The sequence below is a fragment of the Limanda limanda genome, chromosome 21, assembly GCF_963576545.1.
Source record: "Limanda limanda chromosome 21, fLimLim1.1, whole genome shotgun sequence".
Lineage (NCBI taxonomy): Eukaryota > Metazoa > Chordata > Actinopteri > Pleuronectiformes > Pleuronectidae > Limanda > Limanda limanda.
In genome coordinates, this window is record NC_083656.1 from 1778174 (window position 1) to 1797997 (window position 19824).

The 19824-nt window shown below is 42.9% G+C and overlaps 2 protein-coding genes across 5 annotated transcripts in view; both read right to left on the bottom strand.

The window, feature by feature from the left end:
• myo1d (myosin 1D) overlaps window positions 1-13854 on the bottom strand; it is an 87812-nt gene extending 73958 nt beyond the window's left edge. For all 4 annotated transcript variants that reach the window (XR_009683274.1, XR_009683275.1, XR_009683273.1 and 1 more), the window contains exon 1: window positions 13297-13854. Coding sequence is in view for 1 of the 4 variants with exons in the window: in XM_061094399.1 (XP_060950382.1) it covers window positions 13297-13391 (95 nt within the window). In the remaining 3 variants the exon portion in view is untranslated. The remainder of the gene's footprint in view (window positions 1-13296) is intronic.
• Window positions 13855-14680: 826 nt separating this feature from the next.
• Window positions 14681-19662, bottom strand: LOC133028134 (uncharacterized). Its single transcript, XM_061095327.1, has 9 exons — window positions 19597-19662; window positions 18298-18372; window positions 18039-18089; window positions 17490-17546; window positions 17290-17332; window positions 17022-17201; window positions 16673-16942; window positions 15984-16073; window positions 14681-15276 (listed from the first exon to the last, which is right to left on the bottom strand). Exons 1-9 carry the CDS (start codon window positions 19660-19662, stop codon window positions 14870-14872), a joined length of 1239 nt encoding a protein of 412 aa, XP_060951310.1. The 3' UTR covers window positions 14681-14869.
• Between the last annotated feature and the right edge of the window lie 162 nt (window positions 19663-19824).

Consider the following 19824-nt stretch of genomic DNA (forward strand, 5'->3'; position numbering starts at 1 on the left):
TACTTTTATTATTATTATTATTATTATTACGTAGCAGCTCCCCAGCAGGGCCACTCAACTCCTGGTCCAGGCGTTCTACGTAGGTGGGTCATGTTGATGTCAATGAATAAATAAATAAATAAATCACGTATGCTGTTTCTTTGTCCTTTGACTTCGCCCTGACTCCACCTCTTCATTCTCTCTGTCTCTCTCTCTGATCTCCTGGCAGCGATTGGGCGGGGGGGCGGTCTCTGGCCTGAGATCACACGGCTGCAGGTCAGATCACTTCAGATCCACTTCCCCTCACAGCTGGACAGACAGAGACGAAGAGCAGGAAATAGAGGATGATGCAGAGGGAGAGAGTTTAAAGATTCTATTTAATTCAGCCCTGCAGCTTTTCACAGCGTCCAACTTTCACTCGCTTCAAACTCTCAACGTTTCTAACCTGCGGTGGTGCACGGTCGGAAAATTAGAGAACAGATGTGCGCTGTTGCCAAATTTAAATCAGACTCAGTTTCCATGCACCTATTAATAGCGTTTCTGTGAGACTATTGTGACCCATAAGGTTCTGTAATCTCTGTCCCGTGTGTCATTTAAATCCTGCTGAATGAGAGTGGAACAGATGGATGAGAGCTGGATCTCAGCTCACACGCTCCAGCTCTCTCCTCCGCTCGTCTGCTTCTCTTATCCCTTCATATCGTATCTTCTCTTTCAGCGTCTTCTTTTCACGTCTCATCATCTCTTCTCTCCTCTGTGATCTCTGCTCTTTGTCCATCACATCTGTGCAGCTTCACAGGGATTCGTGACGATATTAGATGGTTTGATTGTGGTTCGTTTTATCCAGTTGTGTGAGGCATTTCCTGTTGGGCTGGACAAATGAAAACCACTGCGCTGGACTGACACACCCAATGGTGAAATTCATATAAATATCCCCCTGATGTACGTTTGAATTAAAAAAAGTGGTTTTGTCTGAACCTCTTGTGAGACGAGTCAAAGTGGAAAGAAAGAAAGAAAGAAAGAAGTCTTTGCTTTGCTCAGGAGTTTTAATCTTCGACCACGTGCCGGTGAAAACAGGAAACATCTGGATGTTAATTGCAGAAAGAGATCAGCTACAAACGAGAAGCAGTGATGATGAAAAAGTAAAATCCAGAATTTAACTGAGCAGCTGTTAGCAAAGACAACAGGGTCAGAAACACTTCCTTCCTGATTGGGTCATGTGACAGTGTCTACGTCATCGTCTCCAAACATCTACGTTCCTGCTCGTCCAGACAAAAACGCAGCGTTTACACAATTCTGTTTTAGCAGAATTTGTGCGTTTTAAAGCAAAAGAACATAATCGCGTGGATGTTAGGGATGGGGGGGAAATCGATTCCAGTTACAAATCGCCATGCTGCCTCCCAAATCGATTTTTTAAAAATTAAAAAAAAAAACATATTTATTGGTTTATACGGGGGGGATATATGGGGGGGGCAACATCACCCCAGAGCATGTTGACCAGCTCTTGTTTTTGCACAAGAATCTAAACATACCCAAGCACTAGCTTTGTATCGCCTACATGCAAACAACAATAGCCTACTTTTTGTTTATTTCAAAATTTATATTTTAAGTAGGGCTGGGCAAGTTAACTCGTTTCAATGGAGTTAACTCGAGTTGATGAGCTGCTGCTTCGCACTGAGTTAACTCGAGTTAACTCAAGTGATGAGTTAACTCGATTAATTATTTTATCTCGCATTCACTCAGGTTTGATTATTTATTGTTTTATTGTGAAAGTCAGGCTTTTATTTTGTGAAAGTCTGTTGCTGACTGCTGCAGAACAGGAAAAAAGAAAATAATTGGCGGATAAACAATCGAGTTAACTCATCACTTGAGTTAACTCGATTAAAACAAGTTAACTTGCCCAGCCCTAATTTTAAGTAAACTTTTATTCATTCTATTTAATTTACCTTTTAGTTATTGTTTAAAAGTAGCCTAAGTGGCTTACATTTCTTAATCTGTCAGTTTGTGTGCAGTTGACAGGGGCTATACAATAATAGGGCACTTTTTTATTTATTTTCTCTATTGGCTGCCCGGCAGTCATTAAGTTAATGTTAATATTTGAAATAAAACTGGTAAAGCTCTAAGTGAATTTGACTGTGTTGTATTTGAAGATATGATTCAACATTTTTCCATGGTCCAGTATTTAAAAAAAAGAATAACCAAAAGAAATCCCAGGAAATCGTAATATCGAATCGCAATACTTAAAGAATCGCAATACATATCGTATCGCCACCTAAGTATCGTGATAGTATCGTATCGGGAGGTCCCTGCTGATTCACGTCCCTAGTGGATGTAGTCGGAGATTCACACAATTTCCTCTCCTCTTGTTTTCATTTCTCGGAGCCACCAGAGTCGAGTCAGAGCTCTCCAACTCTTCCCTCCTCCGTGTGGTCGAGGTCTCCTCCCGTCCGCACACATCTGGGTTCTGCGTTAGGGGATTTTTTCCGCTGCTCTTTAACGCTCAGTGCAAAGCAGCAGCTCATCATCAACACATCCTCCCGCCCCCCCGGCCCACATGCATCTTCTGCCCGAGTCAGAGGAGTCAGTCTGCTGCTCCCGGCACAGCGGGTCCTAGACAGAGGCGGATTACGTAAGACTTTCATGAAAGACTTGTTTTTTTTATGACCTTCACACTCAAGATCCCCAGAAGAATTCCTCAACTATTACAGCAACAGCTTCAGTGCAAAGACGAGTGAGAAAATATCCGTCCAGACGCTTTAGCTCCGTGACCTGGGATTCAAACCATCACCCAGCACTGGATTCAAACACATGAGATGGTTACCATGGTCACCAGAACTCTATAGACGCCCTCCCTCCCTTTTTTCACTTGCTCAACATCACAGACGTTAGTTTCAGTTCAGATTCCACAACGACAGATTTAAAAAGCTCCAACTATTGATTATGTGTTCCGGGGGTATTGGGCTTTTTCTCGACACTCATGGCGACAGGAAGTGATTCAAACCGAAGTCACGTGGATCCTGCGCGGAGAACAATCCCCTTCAAGTCGGCGCCGGAGCTCGACCGGCACGCTCGCCGGACCACGGCCAAAACGCGCTCAGCAGCACGTGTTCCTCCCATTCACACAACAGGATGTCCTCAAGAGGCCGCCAGCGCTGGATCCTCACGGGAAATGGGAGCCATGTGTAAACAGGCTGTGGATCAGGTGGCCGACCCTCCTTTCTTTTACTGGGACTGCAGCCATCCACCACACCCCTTCACACACACACACACACACACACTCCTTCACACACACACACACAGACTGAGCCGTTACCATGACAGGTATTTCAGAGTAAGGAGGATTGTATCACCCAAAGCTAACAAAAGAATGTTCTGGTGAAAACAGGAAAATGTAGAAGTTTGTTTTTGTTGTGTATTTGAAACTTGTTCAGGGTTTAACACACTGATGGAACAACTACAGTCGACAAAAAGTGATGACTGGAGAAAAAGAGAATGAGGGGGTGGATGGGGGGGGGGAGAAAAAGGGAGAAAGGAACCGATCCAAAAGAACCAGACATTACTCAACGTGCTATTTCAGGAAAGTACTCGGATTTCTATTGAGGCCTGAGGGAGGACAGACAGGAGCAATAACACCCAGATGGACAAAGAACAACGGGATGAACAGATGAAAGGAGGAACAAAGGATAGAAACCTGTCCCTCTAGTGAGCGGGGGAGTACTTACAATGTAAAAATACTCGATTACAATTTGAAAACCTGCGCAGTTAAAGTACCTGATAAAGTATTATTAGCAAAGTTTACTTAAAAAACTTAACATAAATACTAGGGCTGGGCAAGTTAACTCGTTTTAATCGAGTTAACTCAAGTGATGAGTTAACTCGATTAATTATTTTATCTCGCATTAACTCAGGTTTGATTATTTATTGTTTTATTGTGAAAGTCAGGCTTTTATTTTGTGAAAGTCTGTTGCTGACTGCTGCAGAACAGGAAAAAAGAAAATAATTGCCGGATAAACAATCGAGTTAACTCATCACTTGAGTTAACTCGATTAAAACGAGTTAACTTGCCCAGCCCTAATAAATACTGATGAAAGTATTTAGCCCTAATGACCGACAACTTGATCGCCCCCTGGTGGCTGGCTGCAGAACAGATCATAAAAACGGCCTCATTTTTTTGAGAATTATGTATTAGATAAATTGGTGACACTGAAGCTGAAGCATAATTTCTGGACATTTGGAGGAAGTGGAGACGTGTTTTCTTTATATAAAGTCTGTGGTTGGAATTGGAAGATGTTTTGTATTTTATTAAGTTTATATGTTAACATTAAATGTTGAAGTATGAAGCCACATCAGATACTCGTGTACAAGTACTTAGCTGCACTGGAGGGGGGGATTGTTCAAGACAAAACCTGAGCATCGGATAGCGGCAGTAAATAATCCAGTCCGGTGTGTGTGTCCCTGAGTCACGCTGGCTGTGAAAGTGAGGACGAGAGAACAATGCAACGCTACGGGAAGCAAGGGGTGACATCATCGCTGCTGAGGACACACAAACGTACACAAAAGGAAAAAAAGGAAACACACCCTTGTGGTCGCAACATCGGTCGTGTGAGTCACTCGCATCATTAGGAGATCCCCGAACATGCAGTCATGCAAAATGATTCCTGCAAACTTCAGGTTCACGTACAAGATAAGAGCGGTGCCTGAATGCATCGTGTGTGTGTGTGTGTGTGTGTGTGTGTGTGTGTGTGTGTGTGTCTGCTGGGAAGTTGTGTCTGGAGGTAATGTTGCAGACAAACGATGCGTCTGCTTCTTACACCGTGATACAGACGACTTTAACGTGACGCCTTTGAGACAACCGCAGGAATACAAATAAAGCATAAATACCGAATATTAGAGATATTCGGCGAGTACACAAATCATTGTAGTGATCTGATACCGAGTATATTATCTTGACCCAGATATACAACTTCAATTTTCTTTTCCCGGAAATAGTTTATTCTCCGTTTATGGAGCCGTGAGGAAAAATAAGTGATTTGTCTCTAGGACATTGGTAAAAATGTCATAAACATCTAGAAATTAAAGTGATTTAGAAAATTCCTCGATCTGCCTCTTTTTCTTCTTTCTCCACCCGTCTTCTATTCTTCCAGTTTCTGAGAAATCAGTTCAGTAGATTTTGTGTATTCTTGCAGAAACTAACAGGGGTGTTAACAACCAGTGTAAACCAAAACCTGACACACATGCAGGACCTGCTTTAAAACACACATATTACATTGTACAGGGGGATAAAGATATAAGGAACAAATGGAGAAAGACTAGTGGGTCGATGAAATGAAAATAAACTATGACACAGGGAACTAAAAAAAGACCCAGAGTAGAAACTAGCCCGCTGCCGACCCCGCCTGCCAACTCAGTCCACAAATGAGACGTCTCTGGGAGCTGGTGAACTTATTTTAGAGGAGAATAAAGCTACGAGAGCACAGGCCCTGTTTATGTAAGGACGGTAATGTGTTTCAGATTACAGACGGGTGTATGGAAATTCTTGTGGCGAGACTGGACTGCTGGGTTTCAGGGGAGCGGGCCTACGAGGCGTTTCTCTGAGAGCCGCTTCATGGGAGACTCTCCTACTTCTTGATTAGCCACAATCTCCAGGGGACGTCAGGCTGAGGCACAGGAGCAGCGTTTGTGTAATGAGTTTTCATGAAGTTTCGACAAATAAAGCAGAGAGAAGCAGATTCTACCATCGTCTGCTTCGGCACGAGAACATTTAATCCTACGAGTTGACTGGACAAATGAAGAGGAAGATAGATATTTATCTTTTCCTGAGGGAATAAACTTTAATAAGCAGGTTGGGATTAAAGAAACATGCTCCTGCTTTTTTTTTCTCTTCATCGCTTGGACACAGAGCCCAACAGAATGAATCCTCATGTGTGGCTGCAGGGGGCGCTGTTGCTGAGAAAACATGACAGTGTTGCTTTAATATTCCTGGAGGCATCTGCTACACACTCATATCACCTGTTTGTATCTGTGCTGCCTGTGGATACAGGACTGTGTGCTCTCGGGTGGACTTTGGTTTTATTGCGGAGAAACGAACAAAGGTGTGAAGAAAGCAAATAGATCGAGCCGAGGTAAAGTTCCTGGTTTTAGACACATTTCCATGTCTGATGTTTGAACCTTTAACGTTAAAAAAGAGTCTGTGACACAGACACATGTGGGGACAAGAATGTTTTCAGCTGTGAAAACAAGAGTTCAGGCTAAATTACTGGACTCTATCTCACAGAGGACGTATTTAACGTGTGACCCTTGACCCTAGGTTTGAAACTTTCCTCTTGTACTTTGATCCTTTTGTTTATTCTGCAGGAGAAGTGACAAAGATGAAGTCACTTTCTGCACCGCACCACCGCTGCACTTTGAGCACTTGCAACAGGGGAGCCATTGTACTTTAGTAGCACATGAAAATAAAAGTGATTTTATGGTGCTATCCAGGATACACCAGAGATACAGTGACTGAGTTACCTCACAAAGCTGGAGCTGTGAGTCGCTTCAACCCAAAGAGTTTGTCTCTAACGTGCTACCTGAGAATAAAATCCCCTTCACCATAACTTCTGAATCTGAAACTTTAATGTCCCGTCTGCTGCACGGAGGATTCCCAGCTCGGTCTGGAAGAGAAGCTGCAGGAAACAATGAAATGTGAGCGGCCCAGGCAGAGGAAATGCCAGCTTTCCTGCCGGCCTCATGTTATTGGAGGCTTCCTGTTCAAAGTCCTTTTTAAGTCCCCACTGATGGGTTCAAAGGTCAAATCACTTGGATAGCAGTAATTCATACACTCAGACAAATGACAGCTTTCTGGATCCTAGCACAACATGTTCACTGACGGTGACGTGATATTCTGGAGATAGGAATTATTATGTCAAGCAGACTTGAAAAACACAAGGAGGGTATCGTATATATATTGTGGTTTTCCATGTTTTAATAAACCCAGAGTTTGGGAGGAGGTTTTCTGAACAGACACGTTCACAACAGCAACAGAAGAATACAAACATCTCAGGATGAAGATTTGTTGCTGTATACGTAGAAAAGAGCGAAGAAGATGTCAAGAGAGTTTATACATTACGTCTCTCTCCTGTTCTAGTCTTGATGTCCTCTCAAAGTGCCTCACAGTGTATCAGCACTTGTCTCTATGTTTGGGTTCAGCATCTTGCCCAAGGACACTTAGGCATGCGGAATGAGGAAGACTGGGATTGAACCACCGAGGAGGACGACCGCTCTACCCCCCTCAGCCCCAGCCGCCTGTTTTTCTGACATCTATGAATATAAGGGACAGTTGGGCCTTGATATGCTGGACATTTTCTGCTCATGTTTGTGTTTCCCTGTGTGACACGAGCTCCGGCCGTCATGTTTCACCCCTGAGATTAAAAAAACATCCAATCCCGTGAAGCTCAAACCCTGGCATGTTGCTCTTGACCCATTTTCCTTCACCTGCACAAAAACAGCCCGTTCCTCTGGTGTTGTTGCTTTCAGCCGTGGAACATCAGGCGCCCATTCGGGAGAAGAATGTTAAAAATCCTTCCATAATTATTTGGAGAACACGCAGCAGTTTAGCAGGAATGTTTTTGTCCTGGATTCCTGAAGGACAGACAAAACCACCGCTGCCTTGTAAAAGCATTTAGCAGCAGTAGAGCCTGGCACACAGACTGTAAACCTACAGGACGCCGAGCAGACGAGCTTACTCCACACGGTTTTATCCTCCTCTTGTTATTCTACCTCTGTTTGGACAGGTTCAAGTAGATACTACCGGGGAATTAACTTCCCGTCTCTTGTGGGGAAACCAAACTGTACAGTACGCACGACTTGTTTCATCCATGACAGCTTCAATTAAATGTTGATTTATAGACGGGGAGTTTTATAGAGAAAGTTTAAACACGTATGTTCACACTAACTCTCTCCCCATCTGTAAAACGTTTGATTTTCCTTGCCATGAGTCATCTTTAATCACATATCAAGACGGTTTCTCCCACATAAACACACGTGAGTGCAGTGAGGCTGAGGCCGGGAGTCTTATCTGCTGACGGGTCAATTCAGGCAACATTCCCAAGACCTTACAGGAATTTGCCTTGAGCTTTTATCCCACCAGACATCTCTGCAGAGCGGCCCGGGCATCTGCGGGACTCTATTTGGAGCCGGGGGGGGCTCTCTGGAACAGGACGCACAGTTCAACCTCAAGTCAAACTAAGTAAATGTCAACTTGGTCGACCAGGCTGAGGGAGAGCGAGCAATCAGACGCCAGGGGCAACACGGCAGGCGTTTAACCAAACAAGTACAGCAGTGAAATCCAGTGGGTTCCTCTCCAAGCTCAGGCACTGGGAGAGCTGTTAAGTGAAGGGTTGGAACCACACCAAAGCTCGGCTCCCCCCCCCTAACTACAAATACAAATATTTGGGGGTTTTCACAAGTTGTGGAGGCGTGAGGAAAGTCTACCTCTCAAAGAGCAAGTCTGACAGGAACACACGTGAAACGCCTTGTTTGCACTTCAGGAGCTCGTAAAAAAACGGTCAAATAAATAAATTTGTTAAACGAGTCGAGATCTGAGGCTTTTTTTTAATTATTATTAACTATTGGGCCAAATTTAACTGTGAGGTTCAAGTCCCACACACGCTGAGAAACACACCCAGGAGCGATGGGCGGATTGTTTAACCGAACCAGGACGTTTGGATTCCTCGAGCTCTCTGCAGCCCTCCGTCGCCTGGGTCACTCCCATTCAGGAAAACACACACACACGCACACACACACACACACACGCACAAACACACACTCATGTAGGCACGCACGCGCCCTCCAGGAGCCGAGAGGAAGCGGTCCTCGCTGGTCACACCCTTTACAAATAACAATCTGTGCACGCCATCTCCGGAGCGAGACGTCGAGCTGGAGGAAAAGAAGCCGAGTCGGGGGGGGAGGATGAGGCCTGATGGCGACTACTGAAGCTCCTGTTCACACAATGAAAAATACAAACACAATGACACTGTGACTGTACACGTGGCATTATGTCCTTTCCTATTATTCCAGCTCATGTTTATACACTAGGTCTCTAACTTACTCATTATCGGCCGGTTGCTTAACAGACAGTAAAATAGCTGACATTCAATGTTCAGTAAATAATTCAAACTTATATAAAAGCCACACACGTGAACAGTAGTAAAGAAAATTCAGTTTAATTTAAAAAAAAATCCTATAAATAGACTATAGACTATAAAAGTCTCCAGTGCAGAGAAACCAGGTAGGATGATCGGAGAGTTTTCTAACTTCACTCTGAGTGTTTATATAAATTTCATCTCTCACAGGTTCAGCACACAAACATTAAAATGGTTCTAATTTTCTCAGTAAATTGATTAACGGTCTGGTCTTTGAAACATGAAAGAGAAAAGAGCTCAGCTTAGTTTCACATGAGCCAAAGAAAAAGCAGCAAATCCCCACAATTAAGAAGATGGAAACATAAAGTGAGTGAAATCACCATAACGCTGCTTAACGAGCGCTGGAGCACAAACACTACATCACCAGCCCGAGGGCGGGAACAGGAGCCGCAGCCACGATGAGATCTCAGCTTCGCCTTAGAAGGGAAACCAGGCAGCAGGAGGGAAAACCTCCAACCAGCATTTTTTAAAATCCTCAAAATATTTATTCTACAAGTCATTATACTGGCAGACGGCGTAAACCAGTGAGCAGGGACTGGGTTCAGAGATGTAATGGATAAACCACTGCAACAGGAATGACTGGGAAATCCTACAAACATGTTTTTAAGTTCATTTATCAGCTGATAAATTATTTTACTTCATAAAATCAGGATTGGTCCCTAAAATGTTGTGTTGCCTTGAATAAAATTGGGGATTTCTCTGGGTTTGAAAGTTGCTGGAGACATTTTGGATAACGTGACAACTAGGGTTGCAAAGGGGCGGAAAGTTTCCGGTAAATTTCTGGAAACTTTCCGGAAACTTTCCATGGGAAGTTAGGCTTGGGAATTTTGGGAATTTTGAAAAATAAAAAATACGCAAATTAGATGCTGAGCAATAAAAACATCATTCAAAACTCTATTTTAAAGATGTATGGAACGTTGAGTTTCAACCCTCCACTGGTCATTCTTCCATCACATGCACAGATAACTCCCAGCATGCTTCACTCTACAGCAGGGCTATTGAGGCCTGCTGTAGAGTGCAGGACTAGTCAGGTAAGTTTCCATGATATTACTGGGAAAATATATTAGCATGCTGATTGAGGATTGTTCATCTGTTCATCTAGCCTATTTCCATACATTTATCCATCAATTGTAAAATATGTTTACAGACGATTCCAATTGTTTGGCTAACTATTTATATCTCTGGCATTGCATTAGTGTTTTTTTACAAACTTTTCTCTCATCTTATTCTACAGAACAATGCCACGTGCACTCTCTCATGTGTGGAGACATTTCACCCCATCCAATGTAGAAGGAAAGGCTGTGTACATTTGCAAATACTGTGCAAAGACCTATGTTAAGAATGACACAACGATGCAGAAGCATATAGTCAAGTGCCCAAAGTTTCCTCAGGGCTCAAATCAGCCTATGACAAAACAAAATGTTTATATTTATGTCTGTATATGACAAGGTAAATACAGTTAGTATAAATTACCAACAACATTTCCAGTTTATTCCTGTTAATTCCCGTTAATTCACTTTAATTCATGTTAATTCCCATGGAAAGTTTCCAACTTTGAATATTCCTGGAATTTTGCAACCCTAGTGACAACACAAGTCAACCAAACATGTAACATAGGTTGTAAGAGTTGTTGTCTGTTCTATCGTTAACGAGCCATTAACACAGGAAGCTCTCAGGTATTCCAATCACGTTTCAACCATCTCCAGTCGTCTCCAGTAGAAACCTGAGGATCTGACACCTGAACTCAACCGAGCTCAGCCACCACGCCGGCCGGGTAACTGCTGCAAAACTGCCGTCAGGGATCAGCTTGCACTTTCATCACAGATGGCAGTGGCGAGGAGGGGGTGGGGGGGGGAAGCTGATTCTGGGCCCATGTGAAACGTAACGCCCCCCCCCACGCTGCGCTCTCCATTCACAGAGAATGCTTTGACATCATTGCTCTGACACCGAGCCACTGACACAACACACAGCTGATAGTAACCGCTCCACGAGAGAGTGGGCGGAGTCTCCTCAGCCTCGGCAGGTTTCACAGATGAAATACCAGTTTGATTGGGAGAAGGAGGAGCCAGGAGGAGCCGGCGCTATTTAAAGGACACACACACACACACACACTGTGACTACGACAACTTTTCAATACAATTGTCTCATTGTGTCTGTGTCTCACACACACGAGGTTTCACACACGGGAGACAAACTCCAAACTCAGGTGAGGTCACAACATCTGGAGAGTTCGAGTCCGACGGAAGAAAAACCCCAGAGGAGGAAGATCAGCTTCATTCTGCTTTTAGAGAATAAAGTTGAAATACTACGATAAGAAGAAAGTCCACTTGGTCAGTGAAGATATAATAAAACAATAATCACTGCCATATAGTTATATAACAGAAGATTTATATGTGTGATGCTGATAAACTGTGCAAATACACTGAGGAGATATGGATCCAGCTCAGGTTAATAAAATGTTTTCAAATCTTTTTATTCACTCTTCATCAGAATAAACATGTCTCTTAACTTAATAATGAAAGATTTGTCGTAATAATCACAGATATAAACTGATATGGTCATTTTTATTTGATACAGTGTTTTACAGTTGCTCATTGTGGTTGTTTTTTAAAAAAAACAAAAAGAGTTAATCATAAAGTGTGTTTAAACATTTCTTAAATGTTGCTGTAGATCTTTCTGTAAAAAGGTCAGATTCAGTTGAAGGTTTGAATCCTTTGAGAACCTCAAGAAACAACTCGAGGTTAATCAATATCTCCTCAGTGTATAAATATCATATCTCTGTGTGTTGTATTAGTCCACTGATGAAGTGATTACAGATACTGTTAGTTGGGTCTGAACACAAGTTCTCCAGCTCTGGACCCTTGGAGAAGCTCTCTGGTTCTCTGGTTCTCTGGTTCTCTGGTTCTCTGGCTCTCTGGTTCTCTCTGGTTCTCTGTCTCTCTGGTTCTCTCTGGTTCTCTGGCTCTCTGGTTCTCTCTGGTTCTCTGGCTCTCTGGTTCTCTCTGGTTCTCTGGCTCTCTGGTTCTCTCTGGTTCTCTGGCTCTCTGGTTCTCTCTGGTTCTCTGGCTCTCTAGTTCTTTGTCTCTCTGGTTCTCTCTGGCTCTCTGGTTCTCTGGTTCTCTCTGGCTCTCTTCCTCTCTGTCTCTCTGGTTATCTGGTCCCCTGGTTCTTTAGTTCTCTGTCTCTCTGGTTCTCTGGTTCTCTGGTTCCCTGGCTCTCTGGTTCTCTCTGGTTCTCTCTGGTTCTCTCTGTCTCTCTGTCTCTCTGGTTCTCTGTCTCTCTGGTTCTCTGGTTCTCTGGTTCTCTGTCTCTCTGTCTCTCTGGTTCTCTGGTTCTCTGGTTCTCTGGTTCCCTGGCTCTCTGGTTCTCTCTGGTTCTCTGTCTCTCTAGTTCTCTCTGGTTCTCTGGTTCTCTCTGGTTCTCTCTGGTTCTCTGTCTCTCTGGTTCTCTGTCTCTCTGGTTCTCTCTGGTTCTCTGTCTCTCTGCTTCTCTCTGGTTCTCTGGTTCTCTCTGGTTCTCTGGTTCTCTCTGGTTCTCTCTGGTTCTCTCTGGTTCTCTCTGGTTCTCTGTCCCTCTTGTTCTCTGGTTCTCTCTGGTTCCCTGGTTCTCTGGTCCCCTGGCTCTCTAGTTCTGTCTCTCTGTCTCTCTGTCTCTCTGGTTCTCTGGTTCTCTGTCTCTTGTTCTATGGTTCTCTGGTTCTCTCTGGTTCTCTGTCTCTCTCTGGTTATCTAGTTCTCTGTCTCTCCCTGGGCCTCTGGCTCTCTCTGGCTCTCTGGTTCTCTCTGGTTCTCTCTGGTTCTCTCTGGTTCTCTCTGGTCCCTGGTTCTCTCTGGTTCTCTGTCTCTCCCTGGGCCTCTGGCTCTCTCTGGCTCTCTGGCTCTCTGGTTCTCTCTGGTTCTCTCTGGTCCCTGGTTCTCTCTGGTTCTCTGGTTCTCTCTGTCTCTCTCTGGTTCTCTGGTTCTCTCTGGTTGGGAGCTCCAGGCACCTGTTGACGCCCTGGCCGCTTTCAGAAGCACATTCCCGGCTGACCGGAAGCAGTAAGGTCGCTCCTGTTTCCTCCTCGGAGCTGCTTTACCTCCTCCACCTGAGGACTCACCTGAGGTTCCACCTGAGTCTGAGGTTCCACCTGAGGACTCACCTGAGTTTGAGGTTCCCCATGAACTCCTCCATGGACACGTGGTCCAGCAGCACGAAGTCCGCCTTCCCGAACTCCAGGCTCTCATGTTCGGCCATGTCTCCAGCTGGCGGGACGTCCGAGGAAAGATCAAAGAGAAGTAATGTAGCGAACCGGTCGCTTTGAAGTTCCGACAGCAGAGGGGACACCGGCGGCTTCAGCGAACAGCCAGCACCGTGCGCGCGTCCATCCGTGCGTCAACAAGTCAAACTGTCCTCATGTTAAACTCAAAGGTTCTAATAAGACAACATGTGGCTCCGAGGTTCTTCTTCTTCTTCTTCTTCTCTTCTCCTCGGAGGAAGTCCTCATGTCCAGGCGCAGTTCCGTCTTCTCACGCCCGATCCATCGCTGCGTGTTCCTGGAGTTCGGGCTCCTGTGGATTCAGCCAATAGGAGGACGGCCTCCCCGTGCAGGCCCCGCCCCCCGGCTCCGTGCAGAGGTGCCTCTCAAACAAAAGTGTCAATCAAACATCTGGATCCGAGCTGCCCGGGTGTCAATCAAACATCTGGGATCAGCCTCTGGTTCTCTGCTCACACGGTTTCAATCAGTCACATGACAACAACAGGAAAACGTCCCTGATGTCATCCGTGACCATAAAAGGAAAAAATGAATAATAAAGTAATAAATAGAGAAAGTCCAGATGTTGCAGATGTTACTAAATCTGACTTTAATCTGTTGCTAGGAGCAACTCGAGCTGTGTGAAGAGTTTAAAACTCAGAACATCAACAACACACCTGCAGGTTTACTCCAGTGTCACAGCGCCACCTAGTGTACACAACTGAGAAAGATCCGAATAATGATATATCAGTTTAACAATGTACACTGGAGTATTTAAAACCACAATCTAAAAGAGAGTAGGTAAGAAAAATTGAAATATAATCAATAATGAATAAATAGATTCAAATTTAAAAGAGGGTTTAAAGTCCAAATTCACAATGATGACCATATAACTATAATTATGTGACATTATGATATATTATGTATACCTCTACACCTACAGCCTTGAGAAATACACCTTATTCATCTTGAGCTTTTCTGTTTTATCTACTTTGCTTTTTAAATATTCTTTCATAATTATTGCAGATGAAATTTAAATGATTTTCATAACTAGACTTTGTATTTAACCACTCTGAGATAAGACATTTAGATTAGTCGCATAATGTTTGGACACTTGCAGTTGATTTTTTAATCATTTTACTGCAGTGACAACATCAGAAATATAGTAGACATGTTTTATTGAATACACATTACCTAATATTATTGAATAAATATGAACAACAAACTTTTATTTATGTTTTTTATTTTATTTAAAAATGTATAATCAAGCATTAAATTAGACACACGTTTACTTCAGGATTTAGCTCTGACACAAAAAAAGCACCAATTAAATTGTATATAAGAGAAATAGAAACTGAGAGAGTGTAAACTTGGTCTTTCTCTCACTTTCTGTATATTTACTGAAACACAAATCCCCTTTCATCTTCACACACAAGGAAACATCAGAGAACAACACACTTTCAACCCCCTTGTCAACACGTTATTTTAACTGTACAAGCATGGAGCCTCCGAAGGTGATGGTCATGGACGCCGCGTTGGCCCAGGACTTCCCACAGTTGTGTGTGACGAACACACGAGCCCCCCGGCGCAGGAAGGTCATGTACGTGGCCAGGCTGCCCACGGACGAGGGCCGGGTGACCAGCGTGTGAGACACCGCCACCCAGTAGCCGTTGACCACGAGCCACAGGTCCGTCTTCTGGCCAGTGTTGCTGGTCTGAGTGGAGAAGAAGAACTGGTAGATCCCGTTGACCGGAGCCCTGAACACCCCGGTTCCTCGGCTGAAGGCCCGGCCCACGTTCACCAGCACCTTGCTGTACTTGATCCGGTTCACCTTGCCGGAGAGTTGACCCGGGAAGGAGGCGAAGAAGTGGACCTTTCTGCTGAGCACTGAAACATGGAGAGGTTCCATTATCTCCTGTTTCCACTGAGACCTTTTTGGGTTTCTTGGTTCTATGTTTGATTGTTTGTCAGCAGGATTTTACAAAAACTGGGAATTTTCCCACAAAAAATATCTGTTTGTTGTGTTTTTGTTCACTTTCTATAACATTTTCTCAGAGAATAATTCATGAAAATTAATGAAACATGTTAAAGGCACCGATGTCTGTGAGTGTGTGGAGTTTGGTGAAGCTTGAATGGATTTAAGGGATTTAGCTAAAACCTGAGTGACATTCTAATTTGGGATGATTCTATTTCTACTGGAAACTCCCAAAACACCAAATTAAATATAATAATAACTTTGGTAAATGTGTATTTTTGTGTTGTTGCTGAGAGCAGATCTGTCAGTGCTTAAGCCACAGACACATTCATTTATAGCTTTATTATTATGATAATGATTATGATAGTTATTAAAGCACAAACATACACAAAGTTACAAGTACTTAAACGAAGTAGAAAAATGTTGAATCCATGATTAAACTTGAATGTAAAGCACCATCTCTCACCTGCGCTAAATATTGAAATGATTTGAAACAATATCTCATCTAACTCTCTGCAAGCAAGTGAATAATCCCACATTTCCTCAAAAATATAATAATATTCCTTTGAAATGAGATCATTGTTTGGATGTTGTGGTTGGAAAACAGAGAGTGACTCACCTTTCCTTGTGATACACTTCCAGTTGATCTTGTCTCGGCTCTTACAGGACTGGTTTTTTCTGCAGCGCGCACACACCAGTGTGTTGACATCTGAGAACAGACGCACAACATCGTTCACACCTCAGAATCCAACTGTGGAAAAAAACTACTGCAAAACCACAAACTGTGACCGAAGCTTTAAGATCCAAGGGTTCAGATTTGTTCAGGCGAATCTCTTAATATTAATATTAGTATGTAATCCAGGGGCATAAGACTATAGGGGAGATTGTCTGTACACAAACAGGAAGAAGTTTGGGTTTAATCCAGAACCTGGAGAAGAGTTGACCTTGATAAACGAGTGGATGAATTGAATCCGTCAGACATTCACACGCAGGAGACAAGAGGTGAACACACACCAGCTGGTCTCAAATCAGAAAACCTGACATCTGAATACCTTCTTCAATGTTTAATGTAAATAATGAACCTTGTTTTAAAAGTGTCTTTGCAGAATGAGCATTTTTATACACATCTAAATAGAAAATGTGAATAACTGTCATTTATCGTCAAAGTTTCTTTATGTATTAGAACAGTTGCACCAGGTTAAAGTGTTTTTTATTGTCGTTGCCTTTACTTCCTTCCTTGAGTTTAGTTTCCTTCACTTGAGGACCCCTCACCAGATTTCCCTCCACCAACGTGCCGGGGTCACTCACCCGCACAGTAAGCCAGATCACAGGACGCCGGCTTGGTGAACTTGTACACGTAGTAGTTGCCGAGACACTTCTTGACCTGGATGGGTGTGGATTTGAAAGCGCAGCAGTTCTTCTTCCAGTGGCCGCAGACCTTCCGGGTGACGATGCCGTCCCTCCTGCTCGGGTGCGGCCCGCTCAGCCACAGCGGGGCGTGGGTGCTGCACTTGTTCACCGGGACGCACCGCTCGGGCATCTGGATGCTCGTACCCTTGTAGAAGAGGCGGTACCAGCCTGTGATGAAAAAGAAAATGATCAGAACCAGTGTCTTTATGGCTGAATGAAAATGTTTTTGCACAGGAGATGAAGTCACCTTTCCATTTGGCGTTGCGGTCGCACATCTTCAACTTGGTGGAGGAGTTGGTGGCTCGCCAGGCCTGGTCCAGGACGGAGTAGTGGAAGCAGGGGTCACTCTTCCTCCTGGAGTCTTCCTCAGACACACGCAGGTCGTACTCCTCCTCATCACTCGTGCCATAAGTAAGAAGGGTTGTTCCTGCAGATGACAGAGAGATTAAAAAAGAGAATGAGGAATAAATATTGTATATTTTAGGGTCAAGAATGTTGTTTTTTTATTGACTGACCGAAGTCGCTCTGAGTCTTTTTCTTCAGGCTCTTCATGTTCACCTGGGAATGAAAATAAAGACATTCAGAAACAGATACATGTGGAGGGAAGATTATATTACAGATTAGATTATAGATCCTAGATTATAGATCCTAGATTATAGATCCTAGATTATAGATCCTAGATTATAGATCCTAGATTATAGATTAGATTGATCACCTGCGTCAGAGCGTCCTGCTGAAGTGAGGTTTGCTCACACTGTGGATTATTCATCTGCTGCAGTGAACAGCACAGGAAACAGTTGTTTTAACCACAGATTCACATGTCAAATAAAAATATCAAATTAATAATAAATTAGGTTGATTAGAAGTGATGCAGATGTTTCAACTCAGGTTAGGGTTAGGCAACGCTGCAAAAGATGGATTTTAATGGTTAGTTCTGTCACATTTTAGTACACATATCTTAAAAGTGAGACCCAGTCAGTGCAGAGAAGAGTTTGAAACTAAGTTCAAAGCATAAACTCGGGAGATAACATAATTATTTAGACTCTAAATTTCATTTATTGGATTTTATTTCTTTTAGTTTATTTGAGCAGCGTCTCTGATCTTCACATATTGTGAGATGTGTGATAACGTTGTTGCTGTTTCTCTTCACAGTCTCTTCATTGTATGAATACCGTTTTTACCGTTATTGTTTGGTACATTTCCAGTAAATTATTAATCAAAACTGTCAGAAAACAATGGATAAATTCCAAAATCATCATTTCACCTTGAAAACATCAGCAGGTTGAATCTTCAAGCTCTGAAGATTCAGCTCAGACTGGAAAAGAAACAAAAGAATTTTAAAAAGGTCAGTTGAGTCGATCGGTGTTAACACGGTGAAATGTTCTATTCTCTTTCTGAAGCTGAAGCTCGGCACAGTTGTGTGTCTGCACCAAACCAGGAGGTTTTGTTGCATAATGGATGAATTGTTATGTTGCATCTGCATTTCAGCTTGTGCAGCGTCAGGGAACAAAGATCACACTCACAGAATTCATGTTCCCCGAGCAGCCGAGTGCACAAGACGACAAGGTTACAAACACAGCCACGGCCAACGCAACCATCTGGGGACAACAACAGTTAAACAATATGAGACGACAATTACACACTTTCTCATTCAAATTACACTTCTGTGTTTAATTGTCTTCTTAAAGAAACAATGCATTTATGACCTTCTGATTTTATTATTATTAGTATTATAACAATTATTTGACATGAGGTTTGAATTATTTCAGCAAAAAGTTTGTGTTTTTGTTCGTATAAGAAAACACCTATATAATATCTCCATGTATTATCTATGAACTAGTAAAGTAAAAGGAGAATATAAAGGAATCCTGAATAATGAATGGATTTAATTCTTCTGGATCGTTAACTCAGTTATGTTTGTTCTGGGAATTCAGTGAATTTATATTTAAACAAAAGTTATGAACTTAAAAGTTGTGAAAATAAGGTAGAATATTATTTCTAGGATACAACAAAATAACATTTTTATATATTATTCTCAACAATAACGATTTTGTGCATTTGTGTTTATCATTTTTCAAAAATCTTACTCAGTGTCGACAATTGTATGACTTATTTAAAATGACAGTTATGATGCATTTTCAATTGTTTGCTACATTTAACAAATACCAGTAATTCATGTGCTGCTGAGATTATGTAATAAAAGTAAATGTACCTTTATCTCTATGTGATCACCAGCTTGTGTGTGATAAGAAGTTCAGAACAAGGACACGTGTGAACTGAAAGAAAAACAAATCTTTACATTTCAAATATCTTTTCCAAACACATCAGCAGATAAGAAATAAATGCTCACGTTTAACTCTTACCTCTTCATGTCGGCGTGATAAGAAACTGCGCCGCCGTCCGACCGTGACCTTAAGTAGAGGACGCAGTGATGCACCAATAAAAAGAGGAAACTACAAACTTCAGTTTGACGCCGGCGTTCCCGCTCGGGCCGAGTGTGACTTTTCTCAAGACGACTCGCTGACGCACACGGTAAATTAATGGTCTGTTGGCAGTTTTGCAGTTTGTTTGGTCAGCGGTGAAACTTTTCATTTGTGCAGCTTCTTCACAACGTCCTGAGACGAAGTGTGAAAAGAAACATTAATTTGTTAGGAGGTAAACATCGAAGACAAGTCCAGAGGAAATCGCATCAATATAATTAATAGTAGTTATGGAGCACGTCTTGTTCTACATTCTGACCGCGTTGATGATGGATGGAACATTTACTGTTTATTGTGGAACATAACAAATCCACCTTTAACATATCTAGACTAACTTCAGACTGTGTCTCCACTTCCACCCTCTGTCCAGAAATGAAGCTGAAGTCTCCCAGGTACGGACGCCGCCATCTTGCACTGATGATGTCATTCTGCACCAAAGCGAGCAGAGGAAGTAGTCGCGATTTTCTGGGTCAAATGCTCGGCCAACTGCTTTTATATTATCAAATAACAAGACATCTATGAGCTATACTGCAGCCAACCACCAGGGGGCGAACAATGTGCTTTGGCTTC